The sequence below is a fragment of the Clupea harengus genome, chromosome 14 (assembly GCF_900700415.2).
Source record: "Clupea harengus chromosome 14, Ch_v2.0.2, whole genome shotgun sequence".
In the NCBI taxonomy this organism is placed as follows: Eukaryota; Metazoa; Chordata; class Actinopteri; order Clupeiformes; family Clupeidae; genus Clupea; species Clupea harengus.
The window spans coordinates 5,757,208-5,779,707 of NC_045165.1; the positions used below are offsets into that span (position 1 = coordinate 5,757,208).

Genomic DNA, 22,500 nt, shown 5'->3' on the forward strand with positions numbered 1-22,500 from the left:
GGATGCATTATTGAAACTCTGAATGCATTAGTGCGCTTACAAGCCTGCAAAATGCTACCTCTAAATATAGTCACTTAAAGTCATTGATAAAGGCTGACTGGCTGCTAGCGTCCTAATGGAATATTGGCGCCTGTAACCAAGTAACTATCCGTCAGTCTTGCTTGGGGGCATCAGTGCTGCTCCGCTGTCGTCATGACATCCAGGTGATATCTGTTTTTTTGGGGGGGGGGGGTTCTGAGAAAGATTAAAGTTGTATCGGGTGTGAGGAGAAGCAATCACAATCTAATGACCCAATCGATCGAGGCAAATTGGAAACGGACTTAACAAGTGCTCTTCTTACACAATAAATAGCAAGAGTCCTTAATGCCAGACAACAGTATAACCCAAAGTGGATGGTACTAAAAGGCATTCAGGAGTCATTTGAAGGGAAGTGCAATGAGGAGACACCAGCGACATGCCTCTGTGAGAAGTACTTTGAAACACACACCAGCTCAACTTCACATTTGTAAAATACATTTTGGCATAAGCCAAAGTGAAAACATTTTGATCAGATTAGTGACAGCTGCATGAAAGAATGCTCTGTTGCCTTTCCATTGAAGTTTGAAATATATATGTAATGTAAATATTAATATATATGTATATGTAAGTACAATATGTATCGAATATACATATTTCTGCTTCCAAGTTCTATGTATGAAATGTTTCCCTTGTGATACATTTTTAACATATCATGTCAAAGTATGAGTGTATATGCAGTGACCATGTGGAATCTGATGATTGCATATTTGCATGTCTTTGTGTGCGGAAGTCGGTCACATGTCTTTTAATTCTACCACTGGACTCTCCTTTGACAACCACCACCATCTTAGCATAATAGCCATGTGTGCACATGTGTCCTGTGTCCTGTAGCCTGTACGTTCTCATGTTTCTAGGAGAAGTACTCACATTGGACATTGAGCTGAACCTGGGCCTCCCGGCGTTTGATGTTGAGCCCGTTGTAGGGTGCCGTCTGGCACCGGTAGGGGCCCATGAGGTCACGGGAGACGTTGGTGAGTTGCAGGCGCCCGTCCCGCGTCTCCACCACCCACTCGCCGTTGGGCATGGTCAGGTCCTTGCTCCCACGCGACCACAGGACGGGAGGACGCGGCTTTCCATCCACCAGGCAGACGAGTTCGGCCACGCCCCCCTCCTTCACGCTGACCGTCGCTCCGCCGGGCGGCACGGTCAAGATGGGGGGAGTCACTGTGTGGGGGGAAAAAGAGACAGGATGAGAAGGGGAAGAGAGAGAAAAGAAAAATAGGAGGTAGAAGAAGAAGAAGAAGAAGAAGAAGAGAAAGAAAGAGTGAAAGAGAGAGAAAGAGAAAGAAGGAATAGAAAAAAAAAAACGAACAAACAAAAGATCTGATTTATATTCTGTATCAGTTATGTAATGCATACGACTTGATAGAATGTGCCCTATGTAATCTTTTTCCCTCTGCCCTTGTAATGGAATACTGTGCTTTGTTACTCATCATTCCGTGGTTGCCTTGACAGAGGTGACTGAGGGCACGCTTGGTGCAGGGGGCCCAGTCGACGGGAGGCAATGAAGGGGAGGTGACAAGGGAGTACATTGTAATTGAGAAGGTCGTGTGAGGGCAGCGTGTGAAGAAGTCAGATAGGGAAACAGTGTGGGGTTGTGTTGGGGGTGGTTAAAGAGCAAGGAGGCGTGTGGAGGATGGTAGAGTGACTAGCATATTGCTATTAGCACCGCTGCTTTTATGGCGCTCTTAAATGTTTAGTAGGTGTCAGCGGATACATCTAAATGCTCCTCCGCAAGGAGAAAAAAAAAAAAAAGAAGCTAGACTGCTAGACTGCCCTCGGTGTCAAGGTTAAAGAAACATTCCACCAATATCAATATCCTCAGACAGGTGCTCCGTCGTGCATCAATGAGAGACGTGAGTTAGCGAGACGGCGTGCCAGCGGAGCTGCCAGCGAGGCGGCGTGAGAGGCATAGAGACGGAGAGGGAGAGAGAAAGGAGTGAGGCCAGGCAAATGAGGTGTAGACTTACTGCCAGCAGGAGAATACAGCGACAGAGGCAGCCAGAGAAAGAAAGAAAATGAGGGGAAAGCAAGACAGCAAGAGAGCAAGACAGCCGATGCAGATGTATGGGAGCTGAGATTATTTGGTGTCACGAATGCACTGTGACAGCTGGTGTTCACCTTTACTGAGAATGAACCTCCTTTCTGGTGGACTCCGAGAGTCCTCATGTTTATCTATCTATCTGAGGGGGACTCCAAGGACTCCTTATTTTATGGAAACAACTCCCCCTCAGATAGATAGATAAACACGAGGTCTCTTCATGTTTATCTATCTATCTGAGGGGGAGTTGTTTGTTTCCATAGAATAAGAGTATCAAATGAGTTCACACAGAACAGGTTCTACTCTAGGAAGTTTTACAGAATGCTTTTGAAACCTCTGTGATAGCTGCTCTATGGCAAATGAACCCTTGAAGGTTTTAAAAAATATTCTAGAAATCAGACTGAGCTGAGGTTGTCCTTGGTTTCCTTTCTGAACAGGAAGAAGCAAAACAATTTTTTTATGTGGAACATCTAAAGGGGGAAGCAAGCTGAAAGCCTTAGACAGCCGGGCAACATACCATATCCAAACATTCCAAACCAGAAAGAATTTAAGAATTTCAAGAATTTAAGCATTCAGAAATTCAACTCCAGTCAAAATCTGTCAGCATCAATAACCTCTATTCACAAACTTTGCCACCACTGCTTTCATTACACCCTGAACTGGTCTTCAAACACAGACAATCAACAAACTGCTTGCAAATAACCTTATAAACCAAACAATGGCCAGGGATATGTTCAGTGTACTACAGCAGCTCTGAGTCCTCTCTGCTATGCGGCACAGCACTTCTTCTACTGTGTGTAACAACCCTCTGGGTTTCCTCTGCCAGGGACAAGCTGAACTAGCCTCTTCTCTTAAGAGTAAATGATGTGGGACGGTCATTCCTCTGAGCGCGGTATCAGGGCAGAGTCCTAGTGACCATCCTCCATCACACACATTCATAGACACAGACACACACACAGACACACAGACACACAGACACACACACACACACACACACACACACACACACACACACACACGTCGCTCAGATGGAGGGATCCATCTGCGAGGAAAGTGGCACCGGAGGAGTGTCCCCATGTGTTGTTTTATTCATCGTGCCATGACTGGCTGCTGACTGCCATTGGCCGCGGTGTGCTTTAATGAGGCCAATAAGATGGAGCCTGGATTCATATTTCATGGCATATTTCACTCAGCTTTTTTGATGTAGGTCCTCTGGCCCAGGAGCTGAATGTGTGCAGACTGTCCTCTAAGGTGGGAGAACACATTGAACATGATAATAAGTGGCAGTGGCAATGCAATGCAACGCTCACACCACAATAACTCGATTTGTTTAAACAAAGTTGCATCTCGTTGCTAATTGATTTGTACTACTAACGGTTGTACAATGGAAAGAAACGTCCCGCCCCATTTCTGTGTGCGATAAGTAGTGTTACATGGTCATGAGTGTGTGTTAGCAAGTGCTCTTAGGCTAATTACTGCATGCTAACTTAGACAGGGGCCTGTAATGCGTTTGGAAGGTTATGGGGTGTAATTTGTGTCAGAGTGTATGTTTGCATGTGTAGGTATATAATGTATGCTGCATATAGTGTGGAGATTTCGAAAAGACATTCCCTATCCCTAGCATTTCTACTGCTACTACCCCACTCCCTAGCATTCCCTAGCATTCCCTATCATTCCTTACCACTACCACTGCTGGTCGCCATTGGCGTTGGAATTGCATGGGATAGCTGCTGCTACTTATCCCAGTCCTAAAGCCTGTGATTACCTAATCCGTCCAAATCAGACACTGATGAGCTACACAGCAAAAGCTGACAAACGTTTTAAATTCACACGTCATTTAAGAGAACAGCATGCCACTGAAAAACCAAAAGATCCGAGATCATACACCTGATGAGCTGCTAGAATGCGGTGGTGTGTCTATCTACACGGTCAGTTAACATGAATAACTAAATAAACGAATCATTTCCCACCATAGTCTACTACCATTCAGTATGTGCAAGGAAAATCTGACCTTTTGACTGTGACTGATAATGTCCTACAATGCTTTAGCAAAAGATTTTAAAGAGGAGTGACATAAAAATGAAACAGTCATATGTCTAGTCTTTCGCTACCTCTCCCTAACTCTCTACCTGAATCTAATCGTTCTATACCTCTCCCTAACTCACTAACTCAGTCTAATCTTCCTCTACCTCTCCCTAACTCTGTAACTCAGTCTAATCTTTCTATACCTCTCCCTAACTCTCTAACTCAATCTAATCTTTCTCCACCTCTCCCTAACTCTGTAACTCAGTCTAATCTTTCTATACCTCTCCCTAACTCTCTAACTCAATCTAATCTTTCTCTACCTCTCCCTAACTCTGTAACTCAGTCTAATCTTTCTCTACCTCTCCCTAACTCTGTAACTCAGTCTAATCTTTCTCTACCTCTCCCAACTCAGTCTAATCTTTCTCTATCTCGCCCTAACTCTCTAACTCAGTCTAATCTTCCTCTACCTCTCCCTAACTCTCTAACTCAATCTTTCTCTTCCTCTACCTCTCCCTAACTCTCTAACTCAGTCTAATCTTCCTCTACCTCTCCCTAACTCTCTAACTCAATCTTTCTCTTCCTCTACCTCTCCCTAACTCTCTAACTCTCTCTCTCTCCCTCTCTCTCTCTCTCCCTCTCTCTCTCTCTTCCTCTCCCTAACTCTCTAACTCAGTCTAATCAGATGCCGAGGCAGATGGACTCCCTGAGGCTGCCTCAGTCAGCACAGCCTCTCTTCAGGAGGCCCGGCTCTGGCTCTTTCTAATGCTAACTATGTTTTTTTTTTGTCTTTCAAAAGTGCCAAATATATTGGTACAAAATACTGAGATGTGACCCGAGTGTGTTTGGGTGGTGGCAGCAGAAGTCTCGAGGGTAGAGAGAAACAGGAACAGTGTTCTACGCTGGAAAACAAAGAGTGAATTATAAAGATGTGTGTTTAGAGAGAGGTCTGGCTGGGATAGTTTTCCAAACACCCACAGCCCTCGCAAGGTTTAATAGAAGAGGTCAGACAGAGAGATTGAGGGAGATAAAAAATTTAAAAAAAGAATCTGCCTTACAGGCTGGCTAGAGAGAGAGAGAAAGAGAGAGAGAAAGAGAGAGAGAGGGAGAGAGAGAGAGAGAGAGAGAGAAATAGGAGGGACGTAATAGACAGAGACTGCCAAATGAAAGCTTGGAGGGATTGCCCACAAGGTTAGGTGGGAGAGAAAGGTGGAAAGCTTGTAAAAAGAATACTGTAGGCCTATGATAAATGACGCAGTATTAAACGGGAATTGAAGGAAAGGAAGAAGCCGGAAAAGGGGGATAAAAGAATACAGGTAAGTCCACACAATTCACAGACAGAGACAGAGAGGGGGGAGAGAGGGGGCATGGGGGCAGGGGAGGGAGGAGGTGAAAGAAGAAGTAGAAGAGGAGGAGGAGGATGAACACGAAGGAAAAGAAGAAGTAGAAGAGGAGGAGGAGGAAGAAGAAGAAGGAAAAGAAGAAGTAGAAGTGGAGGAGGAGGAGGAAGAAGAAGGAAAAGAAGAAGTAGAAGTGGAGGAGGAGGAGGAAGAAGAAGAAGGAAAAGAAGAAGTAGAAGAGGAGGAGGAGGAAGAAGAAGAAGGAAAAAAGGCAGAAGAAAAGGAAGAAGAGGAGGAGGGTGAAGAAGAAAAAAGGAAGAAAAAAGAAGAGGAGGGTGAAGAGGCAGCAGAAGAGGAAGAGGAGGAGGAGGAAAAGGAAGAAGAAGAGGAGGGTGAAGAGGCAGCAGAAGAGGAAGGAGCAGTCTAGCGCCCGTACCGCTGCTCTGGGTGATGTTGATGTCCACGCGCATCTCCTGCACGCTGCTCCCGGGGAAGTTGGCCACGCAGCTGTAGGTGGCCTGGTCACGGAACTTCATGTCCACGATCTCCAGGCTGCTGGTGCCCGGGGGCATGTCCGGGTCGCTGCGCAGCACGATCAGGCTGTCCGTGGGGTAGACGGGCACAGCGTTCTTGTACCAGGTGTAGTTGACCTTGTCCTGGGGCAGAGCGTCCACGTGGCAGGAGAGCTTGAGGTCCCGGCCCATCTGGATGCTCTCGCTGTCCTTGTTAGAGTCGGGCGTGATCTGGAAGGTGAGGTTCTTCATCACTGGGGGAGGGGGGGGGGAGTAAACAATCAACAATGGGAGAGAATGAGAGAGACAGTGCAAAACAAACCGTTCCCTGTAAGAACAGACGATACATGGGAGAAGATGCTGATTCAGAGGTGGTAAAGCTATGTACCAGTGCAGTGAGGGAAATACAAAAATTGGAAAATAAAGTTTCATGCGTGGCAGTAATATTATCTCGGTCTGTGCGAACATAATTAGAGCAATTATTCTACAAAATTTCCCCTTAAAATAAGATCAATACAGATTTCTGAAAAGCTGAAAGGTTTTGGGAAGAATAGCACAGAATGCGGGGAACTCTAAGTGAGAGTAATAGTATTAATGTTACAGCTGGGTCCGAAAAAAAATCTGAACGTATTGAAATGACTTAGTCAGCTGCTCTGTGTCACCGATGTTCCAGGTAGGTCAGCGTTTGGCCCCCTTTTGTTCGCTTTACTTATTCATCAGCGTCTTACCTGCTCGACTGTTGACTTATACATGAGAGCATATGCTAAGAATAGCCAATTAGCTGCGTGATAACTGACTAAAGCCGCGGCACGTGTTATATGCACCCGACAGGAATGCATGATTACATGCTTTCCAAAATGAATAGGTGTAGATGACCATTTGACTTCTTACATACATTAACGCTAGCTGAGGACCATGTCTTAAAGCGGTGTGCATTTAGACTGTAAAGTTAAAACAGCTAACCTGAATATGACTGAGCGTGAAGGGTTTTCCCAACATCCTTCAAGACTTTGCTGATTCAACCTTCATTTGTAATACCTAGCCTGATTTCTCCGCTCTGGCAGAGATAAAGTTGAAAGCGTGTGCGCGGAAGGAGATACAGTACCAGAGGGACCTTAGTGCCACTACTTCAGTAAAGATTGTGTATCGCTGCTTTAAGGAAGGAGACTTTGTAAGCCCTTTTCGTGCCACCCGAGAAAGTTTACCAGACCAATGCAGAGTGATCTCATCTGTAGTTTCAATACTGCAATACTGCAGCTGCAATGCTTCTAAAGACATATTTGCACTACCATGTACACTACATGGGGGTGACAGTGGTACAGGAGGTAGAGAAGTCGTTTAGTAATCAGAAGGTTGCTAGTTCGATTCCCTGTCGAAGCGTCCTTGAGCAAGACACTGAACCCCTAATTGCTCCTGATGTGCAGTGTGCCATCAGTGTAAATGTAAAATGTGTATACATTGTAAGTCGCTTTGGATAAAAGCGTCTGCTAAATGACTAAATGTAAATGTAAATGTACATGGGGCAATATTCCTGAAAATTCTATGCTCAGGATTACAGAGGAGTTTTAACCCATCAGCCATCCTCTGTAAAATAGCTTGCCTTTATTTAAGAAGATGAAAAAGTATTAAAAAGCCTAAAGTGTAAAATACCGACGTCGGCCTACTGTGTCCGTGCACCTTTGCAGCACAGGTCTAAGTCAGCGTCTCATCAACAAGCTGAGCTGCAGAGATGGTGCACAGGAGAGATTCATCCCCGTCACACACACAAACGGAGGTTTCTGGGCCTTTTACTGTCACACCTGGCCTCCCAGCAGATGGACCCAATTGGACCCGAGCACTGGGGGGTGCAAGCGTTCAAACGAGAGAGAGAAACGGAACAGTTTACTGTGCGTCGGTCCCGTCACATAATGAACACTCCGCTGAGAGGAGGGTGGGGGTGGGGGGTGGTGAGAGGGGAGGACTCAGCCACCATATGGCTCGTGCGGTGTGTTCAAACGGATGGCTCCCGTATGCTGCTACCTGCGACCGCTGATTGAGGCTGGTCGGTGGCGGTGGCGGTGGCGGCGACAACAACAACGGTAGCAGACGCCACCTGTGCTTGGATGACACGCTGAGGCCCATTAACAGAGAGAGAAAGAAAGAAAGAGAGGTGGAGAGAGGTTGAGGAGGGATGGAGAGAGAAAGAGCAGAAACGCCTCGGCCATCCACACTAAAGCACGCACCGTCGGAGTGCCTCCCTGTTCTCTCCGACGCTAATTACTCTCCGTTCCCGGCAAATTAATTGGAGTAAATAAAGATGATTAAAGGCTCTAAAAATAGTCAGCGGGGCCTGCCGATGATGGCTGTTTGATCGCAGGATATTACAGAAATGCACTTAACCTCCGAGCCTGACACGATTAGGCAGAGGCGTTGGAGATAATCAGAGATCAACTGCTCACTGAATACATATGCTGGAGTGCGGCCCACCCAGAACAATGGAAACTTATGGGAACTGACAGACCATGTTTGCTGTTCTGAGTTGCTCTCGTTGCAAAACAGATGAAATCAGGAAGTGTTTTATTGTGATAACTATTTGACACAGTGTAGGTACTGTTGTATGTAGCATTTGACTGGAACATAACAAGTATATATTATTACATCGTTTTCCAGCTGTATTGTATTAACTTTGATTGTGATTAAAATAATAATACGTTAAAATGATTGTAATACATTGGCTCTCACAAATACACACAAACAGACACTCACACATGCATACACACACACACACAGATAATGCTCTCGGACATACACACAGACAGTCACACACGAATACACACACACAGATAATGAGCAAACTGGAGTTTTGGCACATGCAGTGTGGTGGTGTGTTGGTGTTATCTCCACTTCTACTGTCTCTTACTTCTGACGATGAGGTTGACGTTCTTCTTGGCTGGGTTGCCCACGTTGTTGACGGCGGTGCAGTTGTAGAAGCCAGAGTCGGAGGAGCTGACGGAGCGGAGGGTGAGGGATCCGCCGCGGACCTGCGCGCCCCTGGGCAGTTTGTCAGGGTAGCGGGACCAGGTCACCACCGGAGTGGGGAACCCCGCCATTACCTCGCAGGACATGGTCACGTCTCGGCCCGGGTCCACCACCAGCGTCTCGTTTCCAGACAGCCGCAGAACCGGGGCAGCTGGGATAGTGGAGGACAGAGAGAGCTGGGATCAAACAAACATGTGGCATCAAAGTATACTGGGGCATCATAAGAGATGTGCTGATGCATCAGAATAAATGGTGAAATATATAAGGGTTCTATGGCTTGTCTCGATACAAGAACTCAGTATACTCTGATGAGTTCTTTCCAGAACTCTGGAAGTCCACTGGTGTGAGTAAGTGGAAGGGTGATAGCGATAAACAAAAACAAACTGTGATAGCGATAAACGAAAACAATGCTGTAGAGCAATCATGACTAGGTTTGGGGAAACGTTTTTGATGTTCTTAAATACAGCTGAGGCAACCCACAAACGTGTCTAATAAGGCATCACCACATTAAGATAAACTAATGATTAAGTATTCTACAATACAGCCCTGGAGCCAAAGAACCAGTGATTGGGCGGCCATTTTGTTAATTGAACCATCAACCTTTGAGATACTAACAGACAATGACAGAACACAAGTACCGAGGATAAGAGCCGTTTAATCACTTATGAAAAATGTGCATGACTGTCTCTCCCAGATTAAAAAATAACACCCAAGAGCACACACACACATACACACACACACACACACACATACACACACACACACACACGAGTTCTCCATTATCATCAGTAGCATTAAAAAGATGAAAGGCACGTGGCCTTAGACTCAATGAAGAATAGCATAATCAAACACATTCTCAACAAAACAATGGTAACAAAGCCTGGAGCTGTACAGAGCTATTGAGAGGAGTGCTTGGGGAGTCCGTGTCAAATGGATTTTCTACTCATTCAAGCATCTACATGGAAAAACCTGCATAATTTAAAAAAGCCATTGAGTAATAGCAATATCTCTGTGTCTCCAAGTGTATCTTTTTAGACTTATAAAAGCAACAGTGTATGGTTTATAGTGGCACACCGACAAGAGCTCTTTTATCTGTGTCTGAGTTTGAAACCAGCCCCCCTCCTGAAAAGAATGAAATGCCCTGATATTCAAGGAGGGGAACTTTCAGGAGAGACCCGGACAGAGATCGATAGCAGCCCCGTCGACCTGAACGCATCGTGTACAGAGGGCAACTGAGGGAGAGGAGAACAAAGGACTGCAGAAAGGGACACAAAAAGGAGACGAGGCTTAGCCCAGAGTGGGAAAAGAGTACTTCCAAAAAGACATTTATCATCTGTGGAATGGTTGAACCGCTGAACACACACTCACACACACGCACACACACACACACACACACACACACACACACACAAAGGTCTACATGTCCTGAGGGGCTATAAGAGACAGAGAACACACACATGCTGTACAACAGATTCAAACACACACACACACACACACACACACATACACACACACTCGTACACAAAGTTCTATACCACAGTGACCCAAGAAAGCATTTCCTCACACGGACAAAGACAGATCCACATGTGAAACAATGTCACACACACACAGAGTTGCCAGTGTGGAACAGCTACAAGAGACGGACCACGGAAGCGTTCCCCACTACAGGAACTTCAAATATAAAAGGCACAACATGTGTAACTGAAACTACTAACTGAAACTGACTAAACCTGTACCTAAAAGGACTATCAAATTGCACCGGAGAGAACAAGAGTCCTATAGCTATGTGAGAAAAGACTCCACAAGTTCGACAAACAATGGCCGCATAGTCCTTTCCAAGGCAGTCATGCCTTTTAAGGCACTGGCAACCAATCATGAATCGCAAAGGTCAGAGATTAAGACTATTAAAACTCCACTTAATACTTCACAAGATTTCTGCACCATCAACATCTTTTATATATATATATATATATATATATTTGCTGAAAAAATATTGCCCAGCAGCACTTATAGAACACTGACTAATGTTGCCAAACGAGCTCATTAAGAGAGTGCGTGATGAAGCACTATTTACGGTGAAAGAGAAATACAGCCAGGCACTTCCAGATCCTGTCCTATCTATTCCTGGGCCTATTTTTGTAAAATCATAACTATTTTACCATTTTCCTTACAGACGATTGGTATTCAATTGCCAAACATAGCTAATGTAACAGCTGCACTCTGTAATCACTGATGTCTACGGTGGCTTTAACTTGTACCCTTTCAGTGTAATGATCTATAACTACCGCTCCTCTGCCATCTACATCAGCCCATCAGTGTGTTATATTAAAAACAATACCGGATGATCAGCAGAGGCAGAGCCAAGGCCTCTGGTTAGATCTGAGGGTAAAAATCAGTTTTCTCATATTTGCTTCATCAGTCTCACATTACATTTCATTTGGTTAAAATCCTAGTGTTACCTACCTCATAGAGCTGATCAGACCTCTACACATTCCATTATCTTATTGACCTCAAAGTGCGTGTCTGTGTTAGTGAGTGAGTGTGTGTAAGTGTGTGTGGGAGAGAGACAGAGAGCGAGGGAGAGAGAGAGAGAAAGAGAGAGAGAGAGAAATAAAGAGAGAGAGAGAGAGAGAGTTGAGTGGAGACGAGTGTTGCCTTTTGATCCTAACTCTCCCAAATCCTAAATGATCCTTTAGCGATTCCCAAAATACATACAGGAGCATAAAACGATGCCCTTCGTGACTACAGTTTAGTCATAGGTCACAAACATTTGGAAGCAGTAATGAGACACCACAGAAACATCACATCACACACACACACACACACGCTCAGAATGACCCAGACAAATACTTGGGGGCACACACACACACACACACACACACACACCACACACACACACACACACACACCACACCAACACACCACACACACACACCACCACACCGCACCACACCAACACAAACACACATGCCTACTTTTTATATAAGACCTGCCTCAAAGGTGCTTGAGCACTTTTATTTGCACAGCCAATAAAAAATAGATGCCTGGATACAGGAAGAGACCAACAGAGAAACAGACAGACCCAGAGAAGAGGAAGAGGAAGACAAAGAGAGAAAGAGAGGCGTGAAAGACCGAGGAGAGAAGAAGAGACACAGGGGGACAAGGCTAGGATGGGGTGGTAAGAATTATCGCTTCAATTTCCTGTGGTGTGGTGAATCCAGAGACATTGTTTGAGGAAGCACAAATAATGCCACAGAACAGACATGTCTTCTACCATCATTGGAATTTAAGAGTAGTCCCTCCAACTGAAGGACATTTTTAAATGTATTCAGTTTCTGATTGCCCAATGTCCCTTAGTTAAAGGGGAGGGGTTCAGATAGTTCATAAAAGATGATGCCTACAGTAAAGGGTGTTGAAATATATTTATATATATATATATAATTAATTATATATAATAAGATATATATCTCAAATCAATGTAATGCTTTGAAGGTACAACAATTGTTCTACCAATGAATATTAGGTTAGGAAATACATAAACATGTGCCCTATTTGACGCGACTTCTTGTATAAACCACACCCTCTTCCTGTCTTCTATCCAAAGACACATACAGAGTCAGATAATCAAACTTTATTCATACTTCACTTGTGTGTGTTACAGTTCCCTTTACCTGTAACAAATGGTGTGCGAGACAAAGAGAGAGAGAGAGAAAGAGAGAGCAAGATCCCAGGGAGGGGGAGTGAGCGAGGGAGGGAGAGAGGGAGGGAGGGAGGGAAATAGAGGAGGAACGTGAAGGGAACGGAATGAAATAGAGGAGGAACGTGAAGGGAACAGAATGAAATAGAGGAGGAACGTGAAGGGAACAGAATGAAATAGAGGAGGAACGTGAAGGGAACGGAGGGATATAGAGGAGGAACGTGAAGGGAACAGAATGAAATAGAGGAGGAACGTGAAGGGAACAGAATGAAATAGAGGAGGAACGTGAAGGGAACGGAGGGATATAGAGGAGGAACGTGAAGGGAACAGAATGAAAAGAGGTAGAACGTGAAAGGAACGGAGTGAGAAACCCCTCTGAGGAGGAGAAGACTGAGAGGAAGAGTTTGGGGAGGGAGGGAGAGAACACAAGGGTTTATTGCAGGTTTGGTACACTCCATTGGCCCGTGGAAAGAGAGTGCTGGAGATAGAAACAGGCCTTATGGGAGAGAGTGGGTAAGTGTTTGAAACCAGCAGCAGTGGTGGCAGCAGAGGAGGGGAGAGAGAATTACTTTCAAACCTCCACTAGAGAGAGAGAGAGAGGGGGAGAGAGAAAGAGAGAGAGAGAGCGAGAGAGAGAGAGAGAGAGCGATATATATATATATAGAGAGAGAGACCGAGGGAGAGAGAGAGCGAGAGAGAGAGCGATTAGAGGAAAAGGAGAGGTAAAGCACAGGAGCACTATTAGGGGAGCTGAGATAACATCCCCGTGCAGAAGCGTGTGGCACGGGGACAAGCCTTGAACAGTGACCAAATTAGTTTTTTCCAATCATTTTCCTCTTGTCTCAATACCATGAACACTTTTCCCAAACACTTCACACAGTGGACTTTACAGACACACACCTCAGCATATCAGTTAACCTTTGGTGCAAAATGCACTACAACCACCAAAACACGACTCATGCTGCCGTAACTTTAGCAAATGTTCTCTCTCAGAGTACAATGACCTAAAAAACACTAACAACTTGAAGCATTGCCAATTGCATATATAACATGTAGCTGTATCCTCCAGTTTGGCATAGATTACTGTAGTGTTGCATTGCAAAAAAGAGAAAAAACACAGACAGACAAACACTTCTTTGGACTTCAGTAAATATTGTAATATAACAGTAAACAAATCATTCTAAAATGCTGCAATATGTTTCATTACAGCCATATGCTAAAATTGCACGTGTTACTGCACTATGTAGGCTTACTACAGCACAACAAAAAGGCATGAATATGCTACGTATTTACTGCAGTATTCTCAAATGCAAATCAACACAAGATACAGTCTACCAAAGTACTGTAATACCACTAGAAGTGTGCTGTAGCCCTAATGCTGATTCATTCTGTCCTCTGTATTTGGTGTCAAACTTTTACATGTTTGAACTTGGCATTTACGGTAACATTCTCCTCTGCATTGCATCTTGGAACTACGTCAATCCAAGGCAAGTATCTGAAGACAGTGTTCATATGTCGGTTTGCCTCTCACAATAGATGTCACAATTGAGTGGGTACATATACTGTAGTTGCATTCTTCAATCACTGTCTTTCACTGATAGCCTATGACTTACATATAGAGCAGTACTGTAATAGTGAAAACAACTCTTCAGGAACAGCTACATCTATGTTTGCCTTCTGTAGAGATGGTAAGAAGTCTGCAAGCCAAAAAAAGTAAATAATCTATATAAACTTTCTGCTAATTCAAGCATATAACTTCATTTGTCGGTCCAAATACAGCATATTTCCATCTACAGTGATCTAAATTACTGTAAGTTAGGTTTTGAACTGAAAGTTAACTGTTTTGAAAAGAGTATCTAAACATCGGCAAAAAATGCTGTAGTTGCAAAGCGTTTTGCTGGTAGTTGACATTGACTGAGACAGGTATCTATGAAGAAGGTGTCATTGACTGCATTTGTATCTAAGCATAGGGGCAAGTATCCACGGTTTGGTTCACATAGTCTACTGGTATGCTCAATGTGTTAAGTGTTTTGGGAATGTGTACATGGTATTGAGACAAGAGTGAAAATGATTTGAAAAAACTGTAAAACTCATAGAGGAGGAACGTGAAGGGAACAGAATGAAATAGAGGTAGAACGTGAAGGGAACGGAGGGGAATAGAGGAGGAACGTGAAGGGAACGGAGTGGTAGAACGTGAAGGGAACGGAGGGGAATAGAGGAGGAACGTGAAGGGAACGGAGTGGAATAGAGGAGGAACGTGAAGGGAACGGAGTGGTAGAACGTGAAGGGAACGGAGGGGAATAGAGGAGGAACGTGAAGGGAACGGAGTGGAATAGAGGAGGAACGTGAAGGGAACGGAGTGGTAGAACGTGAAGGGAACGGAGGGGTATAGAGGAGGAACGTGAAGGGAACAGAATGATATAGAGGAGGAACGTGAAGGGAACGGAGGGAAATAGAGGAGGAACGTGAAGGGAACAGAATGATATAGAGGAGGAACGTGAAGGGAACAGAATGAAAGAGGAGGAACATGAAGGGAACAGAATGAAAGAGGAGGAACGTGAAGGGAACAGAATGAAATAGAGGAGGAACGTGAAGGCAACGGAGGGATATAGAGGAGGAACGTGAAGGGAACAGAATGAAAAGAGGTAGAACGTGAAAGGAACGGAGTGAGAAACCCCTCTGAGGAGGAGAAGACTGAGAGGAAGAGTTTGAAACATGAGGACAAAGGAGGTAAAAGCACAGAATCTTTTTTGTCACTGCACAAGAGACAAGTAGACTAAAGCTATGTTGCCTTTTAGTGGAGCGGTTCGCATATTTATTTTAGACTAAAAGCATAATTGTGGTTTTTATACTGTCTTAGTACTGTGGACTTTTCCCCCTGCAGGCCAATTTAAGACTTATTATAAAGTCTTCTCAGCGACTGTTAAACTTTTTTAAATATTGAAAAAACGATATGAATAGATAAAACTCTAATAATGCTGCAGCCCCAGCACTTAACAGTTGAGTCAGTCTCTGCCATTCTCATGGCCATAGCCCACTGATGGGGAGCTGTCAACTGCTACTCCTTCTCATCAGCTTAAGGTGCATATTATTTCTATGACCTTGTTAAAAGCTTTAATAAAATCTACAAGACTAGAAGAGAAATCATATCCAAAGCGACAATCTGTGGTCTTTCCATCTGTCAACGACTTCCTCGACCTCACTGCCGGGTTGGCTCTAGCAGGCTTCAGTCAAACACACTTAGCAGCTCTGACAGCAACAACAGAAAAGCGCAACCCCCGCCCCCTCCCTTCACACCCCCTTTCCTCTTAGATTAATGAGAGACTGACAGAGCCAATGGATGACATGTAATTAGCACGGCGCGATGTAAGACACGACAACAACATCATTAGCCACGGCAATTCATCGCAGGTGATTTAACGGTGTCAATTAGCGGAGTTAAATAAATCGGCTAGTGGCGTGGCGCCGCGGCGCGCACAGATGGCTGTCGCTGTCGCCGGATTGTTTTTACAGGCCGTCTTCCATCAAAGTCAACAAGTGGCTGGGACTGTGACGCGGAGGCCTGGCAGCCTGAGAGAGGAGATGCATGGGACTCAGGGCCCGGCCGGGGTTTTGAACAGCGTTTTCTTTATGCGCTTTGCATAAGCGCACTGTTCTTGGGTTGTTGTTTTTTTTGCTTTCCACTCCGAGCTGAATTTGTTAGCAGTCAGGGTGGCAAATGTCCTTCCCCAAGGGGAATTGCTCTGCCTGTGTACACACACACACACACACACACACACACACACACACACACACACACACACACACACACACACACACACACAGACACACACACGCACAAACACACGAGCATGGACAAACACACACACAAACACGAGCATGGACACACACACACACACACACACACATACTGTATACTCAAACACACGCAGACATACTTCAGACACACATAGAGTCACACACACATACAGTCAAGACGCACGCATGCACGCACACACACACACACACACACACACATGCACGCACGCACCCGTACACACACACACATACATTGACAAAAACACAAATGTGCACACACTGATTTGCACACAGATGCAATTCATTCATTCTCATTACACCTGATGGCATATTAGCAGTCAAAATGGAGTCGGCTGAGCAGGAAGGATGGCAGCCGCTGGCCGTGCTAATAGTCGGGGGCCTGTTGATCAATAGGAGATATGCCTTTCCTCTTCCTGCTCATTAGGCCGGCCAGGCCTCTCCGCTGCTGGCCAGAGCTTTAAATCAGGGTGGAATGTGGTAGTCACCGCTGCCCCACACAACCCAGAGGACAAGGACAGGAGATGGGATCCATGTAATGGAGGGGTGACCTTGCCTGGGATGCAGGTGTGTCTCAAGAGAGTTGTGTGTAAATGAATAAATAAATTAATGAATGAATGCACTTTCTAGGCACCTGTTTAGATGCCCAAAGTCAGCCAATGAGAGCGACATGACAGGACAAAAGGGATGTTCTGATACAGTCAAGCAAATATAGACAAACACATTTAATGTTTGTGCATACATACACACTGGTCAAATGTGAGGAAGACTGGGTCCGTACGGTTGTCAGACCAACAGCTCTCGAGCAAGAATGGTGGAGGACTTGGAGGGTGACGACACGGCGGTTGCCGGAGTGACACGGATGAGGCCTTGCGACATTCCTAACTAGCTGCACGCTATCGCCAGAGGGGGAGAGAGACAGGCTCTGGCAATTAGGCCACGGCCAATTACAGCAAGCTAATAGGCGAGGACTGCACGCGGGACAGAGGGGAGATTAACACTGCTAAATGACGCATTCAGAGTCCTTAAGCAGCCGATGATTAGCTTGGGCGCTAACGGACGCCATTAAGCCCCCTCCCTGGAGAGGAGTGGAGTCACACATTGTCCTGTGTGTCTGTGTATCTGTCTCTGTGTGTGTGTGTGTGTGTGTGTGTGTGAGAGAGAGAGAGATAGTGAGAGAGAGAGAAAGAGAGAGAGAGAGAGAGACAGAGAGAGAGAGAGAGGGCATGTGTGAAGAATTACTCAGTTTGGGTGTTGAGGACATAATGACAGCGTTTGACAAAAACGCATCCAGACATCCGCACGTGAACACAGACCTGCATGCCCCTGAAGGTCTTACTTATCTTATGTTTTTTTGCCGCGGGATAGAAAAAAAAGGTTGTCAACACTTTCAGCACGTTCAACAAACAACAACAAAATAAAACTATTTCGACAGAAAGCTTTGCCACTTAACACCCCTAAATGTGAGCCGGCAGACGTCTATGCGTGCGTGCGAGCCGTACACATGTATAAAGGTGTCACATGGGGTTGGCCAGCATCCTGATCGGGGCTTTGCAACCTCTCTGCTATTTTACGGAAGGGGGGATTTGGTGCGTGTCTTAAAGGCGAACAAGCCGGCTTCAATACCGCCGGAGGATTATGGTCCAAAAATCAATCAATCCCTCACTGTCAATTGGAGGCAAATCACTCACGGCGGCCTGACCTACTTGGAAACAATCTTGTTGAGAGTGGCGGGCCACGCCACAAGGACACCAGAGGAAATAGCCTGACACTGTTCTATTACATAAAACCATCATCATTAAAGGTAGTGCGAGGGCAGACACACACACACACACACACACACACACACACACACACACACACACACACAGACACAGACACAGACACAGACATGCACAGACACGCACACACACACACACACACACACAGACACAGACATGCACAGACCCACACACACACACAGACACACACACACACACACACGCACACACACGCACACACACACGCACACACACGCACACACACGCACACACACGCACACACACACACATACACACACACAAACAAAGAACAGAGACACATGCAGTCCACAGACACTTCCTCCGACTGCTAGCTCTCTTCTCTTAAAGCCCCAAGAGTCCAACTAAAGAAATGTCCAATGAATTTGGAACGAGAAGTTTGAACATCTCTGTGCTCTCAGTCTAACCCCTGATGAACACAGATACTACATCCAGACCCCTCACTGCTCCAAGAGACAGATACTCAGTCCAACCCTGATGAACACAGATTCTACATCCAGACCCCTAGAGACAGATACTCAGTGTAACCCTGATTGTCATATAATGTGTACATGTATATGTGACCTTATGAGTGACGTGACGTCACCGGAAAGGAGATCACGCGAGATATACGTTGGTCTTACGTTAATGCTAAAGTGATAAGTTTGATTACCTGCCTGTGTTACCTCCAAGTTTGTTCAATAGAGAACTTTGCACTTAACTACTTATTGAGTGGACATCAGTTCTTTACACTGATGAACACAGATACTACATCCAGACCCACTACTTCTCCAAGAGACAGATACTCAGTCCAACCCTGATGAACACAGATACTACATCCAGACCCCCTTACTGCTCCAAGAGACAGATACTCAGTCCAACCCTGATGAACACAGATACTACATCCAGAAAGGATCGGCCCTAATCGGGCCACAGGTCTCTCAGGTCCGGGGCCACATCTGGCCCGTGTCCGTCCCAGAGCCCACGCCTGCCAGTGTTAACGCGTCTCTATACTGTATAACGTATTGAAAGAACACAGTCACTGCAATGGCACGCCGCAAGAAAAGACATATCTGAAATTTAAACCCTGCCTTGCCCGAAATAAATCATAAAGCCGTATCACGTAGCACAAACAACGTAATGTAATGCCCACAATCATAGCAGCAGAGTGTCGTGTTTTGATAGCTCATGGTAAGATGATGATGTATGCCGATCCATGAAACTCATTTAAACAACCTGGGTGAGGAAGGCTACAGTGCATGAAGGTTGCTTTGACAGTACAATTGAGCTGACAAAAAGCTGAACTCATTTTAATCGAATTGTAAAGCATGTACCTCTTTATTTACTGGGTATTTGTCTATGTAAGGCAAGAGCGTTCCAGCTGTACCCGATGGTCGATCAGATGACATGATGAGCTTGTCCACAGTGTTCCAGAGTGTTCCGGTGTGTTGCCGGTACTGAAAGCTTTAGACATAAGCCATTTTTCATTTCATTGATTTCAGTTCTGCAGCCTTCCCACATACCCCTTGTGTACTTATTTGTCTGGTTAAAAATCAGCTCTAGACTCAATTTCCCTGTCATATTGCTTTCCATAGCATAACTCCATACAACTCCTGCAACTGCCATACTCTCATCTGAGGAGCCAGCACACAGTCTCAGTCACAGAGGGGTAGAGGGGCAGATTGGCCTCCCGGTGGTGCAGTGCAGTGTAGAAAATGTACTACAGGTGGGTCGAACTCCGCCAGAACAAGTGGCCGGGAAGGTAAATAGTCACGCTCTTGTGGGGAAAGCTGCCTTCATCCACGGGGAAAGCTGTACGAAGAGATGAATGTGGGAGGTAAGCGCTTGTGAGGCTTACTGCTGCACCACTGTGTGCTTCATTGGTTTGAAAATACATCTCATTCCTCATTTCCAGCGTGAGTTCTGTGCCTATAGATCCGCTCTCGAGCTCATGTGCCAGTATGGATTGTGGGATTTGTAGTCTCAGTTTGAAGCTGCCTGTTAGCGGACACACACTGTTAATCTGGACATCCTGTCAACAGGGGTCCACAGGGTTTAAGGTCATTTCAAAAAGCACTATAGAGTGTTTTGTTGATGTGTTTGTTGATTTGTATTGCTGTTGAGGTTTGTATATGGTGTGTACATATGCTCTCACATAAGCCTCGTAAATACATCCACATTAATGGGCATATAAATGTCTCTCTGTGTGTGTAGATGTGAAACTGTGTCCATACATGAGTGTGTGTTGATATGCATGAGTGTGTGTTGATGTGTGCCTGTGTGTGCCAAATATGAGAACACACAAATATATGTGTGTGTCTCTCTGTATGTGTGTGTGTGTATGAGCATGAATGTGAATACACAAGTGTGTGTGTGTGTGTGTCTGAACTTTTTGATGAGTTTGTGTGTGTGGAGGGGTGTATGTCTGTGTCTGTGTGTGTGTGTGTGTGTTTGCATATTTGTGTGGTGAGAAGTGTGGTGTGGTGAGAAGTGAGAACACTCAAGAGTGCGTATGTATGTGTCTTTGTGTGTGTGTGTGTGTGTATGTGTGTGTGTGTGTGTGTGTGTGTGTGTGTGTGTGTGTGTTAGCGGGGTTGAGTCTGTGGGTGGAGATGGATAGCACAGCCATTGGGCTCTGGCCATGTCACAGCGGCAGCATGGGATTGATCGCGGTGTAACAGCAGCCCAGTATTGATGGGGCGCAGCAAGAGAGGCACATCGACCGCCACCAGAGCGGGAAAGGCACACGAGCCCAAACCACCTCCTTCCCACCCTCACCGCACTCACTCTCCTTCTCTCCCTCTCACTCTATTTCTCTCCCATCTCTTCCTCTTTTCACAAGCTTAGTCTTCTTGTCTTTCCTTTCTCCCTCCCCCAGATCGTGTCAGCGGCAGCCCTGTTGTAAATCTCTGTGCATTTCTGGCTAACAGCTGGATGTAGCGTGCCTGGTTGCACAACCTCTCCCTGCTCAGAACTTGACTGGAGGTTTTCGTTGTTGTATACAAGACTTCATGATTCCTTCATGATCCATTTACGGTCCCCTTTTCTTCTACGGCTACTCTATAATTCACTGGTGACAAATTTATGTGCTCTTTAGAACACAAGAGACGGCCATTTTTAAAAGTTTTAAAACAACCAGGACGCTAAACTAATTGGGCGGAATGAAGCGCAATGTGTGCGACGAGAGAGGTGCTGTTCAAGGTGCCCTACGTAACTCTGTTTTAAAGTTTGATTTACTTTCCTAACTCATCCCCTAATCAAGTGATGCGTATCATTAAGACCTGCTCAACATGCTGAAATAATTCATCAATAACAATAATAATCTTGTGTGTGTGTGTGTGTGGGGTGTGTGTGTGTGTGTGTGTGTGGGGTGTGTGGGGTGTGTGTGTGTGTGTGTGTGTGTGTGTGTGTGTGTGTTTGTGTGTTCTTTCATCTTCCCTTCTCCTTTGTTCCCCTGACAACACAGGTACATACACAACCCAGAGGAGAACCACGGGTGGTGAAAGCATGCTTCTATGGGTGACACTGCAAGGTCAAAGCAAGATGTTGTGTTATTTCAGTCCTTTGTAAAGGGGGGGGGGGGTCTCTCAGTGTTTGCCTGACTTGACGCAAACACAGCTTAAATGAAGCTCTGCGATGGCCGCGGCCACGTCTCTCAGCAACATCGGCCAAGGAGAAGAGCGACATTGAATTATGATAATCACCTGAAAGACAAGCTCCCTTCTCTCTGAGCTGGGGCTGACCTTCATCAGGCCAACTCTCAAAGGCAGTTCATCGCCGGTGGTTTGAGTTGCACAATGCTATTGATTGGACCGACGAGCAGAGGAAGAGGACAGCAAAAAGACACAGCCACAGTAGACTCAAGTGACCCCACCGAGGAGGAGTTTTTTTTCTTTTCTTTCCCTCTCTCTGTCTTTTTTCTCTCTCTCTCCCTCGGTCTCTCACTTTCCCTCTCTCTGTCTTTCTCTCTCTCCCTCGGTCTCTCACTTTCCCTCTCTCTGTCTTTCTCTCTCTCCCTCGGTCTCTCACTTTCCCTCTCTCTGTCTTTCTCTCTCTCCCTCGGCCTCTCACTTTCCCTCTCTCTGTCTTTCTCTCTCTCCCTCGGTCTCTCACTTTCCCTCTCTCTGTCTTTCTCTCTCTCCCTCGGTCTCTCACTTTCCCTCTCTCTGTCTTTCTCTCTCTCCCTCGGTCTCTCACT

At 45.6% G+C, this 22,500-nt stretch overlaps 1 protein-coding gene across 4 annotated transcripts in view; it reads right to left on the reverse strand.

The window, feature by feature from the left end:
• LOC105894926 (MAM domain-containing glycosylphosphatidylinositol anchor protein 1) overlaps window positions 1–22,500 on the reverse strand; it is a 225,005-nt gene that overhangs the window by 86,081 nt on the left and 116,424 nt on the right. For all 4 annotated transcript variants that reach the window (XM_031579812.2, XM_031579814.2, XM_031579811.2 and 1 more), the window contains 3 exons: window positions 8,893–9,162; window positions 5,918–6,247; window positions 946–1,242 (listed from right to left, as the gene is read on the reverse strand). In XM_031579812.2, the coding sequence (XP_031435672.1) occupies window positions 946–1,242; window positions 5,918–6,247; window positions 8,893–9,162 (897 nt within the window). The remainder of the gene's footprint in view (window positions 1–945; window positions 1,243–5,917; window positions 6,248–8,892; window positions 9,163–22,500) is intronic.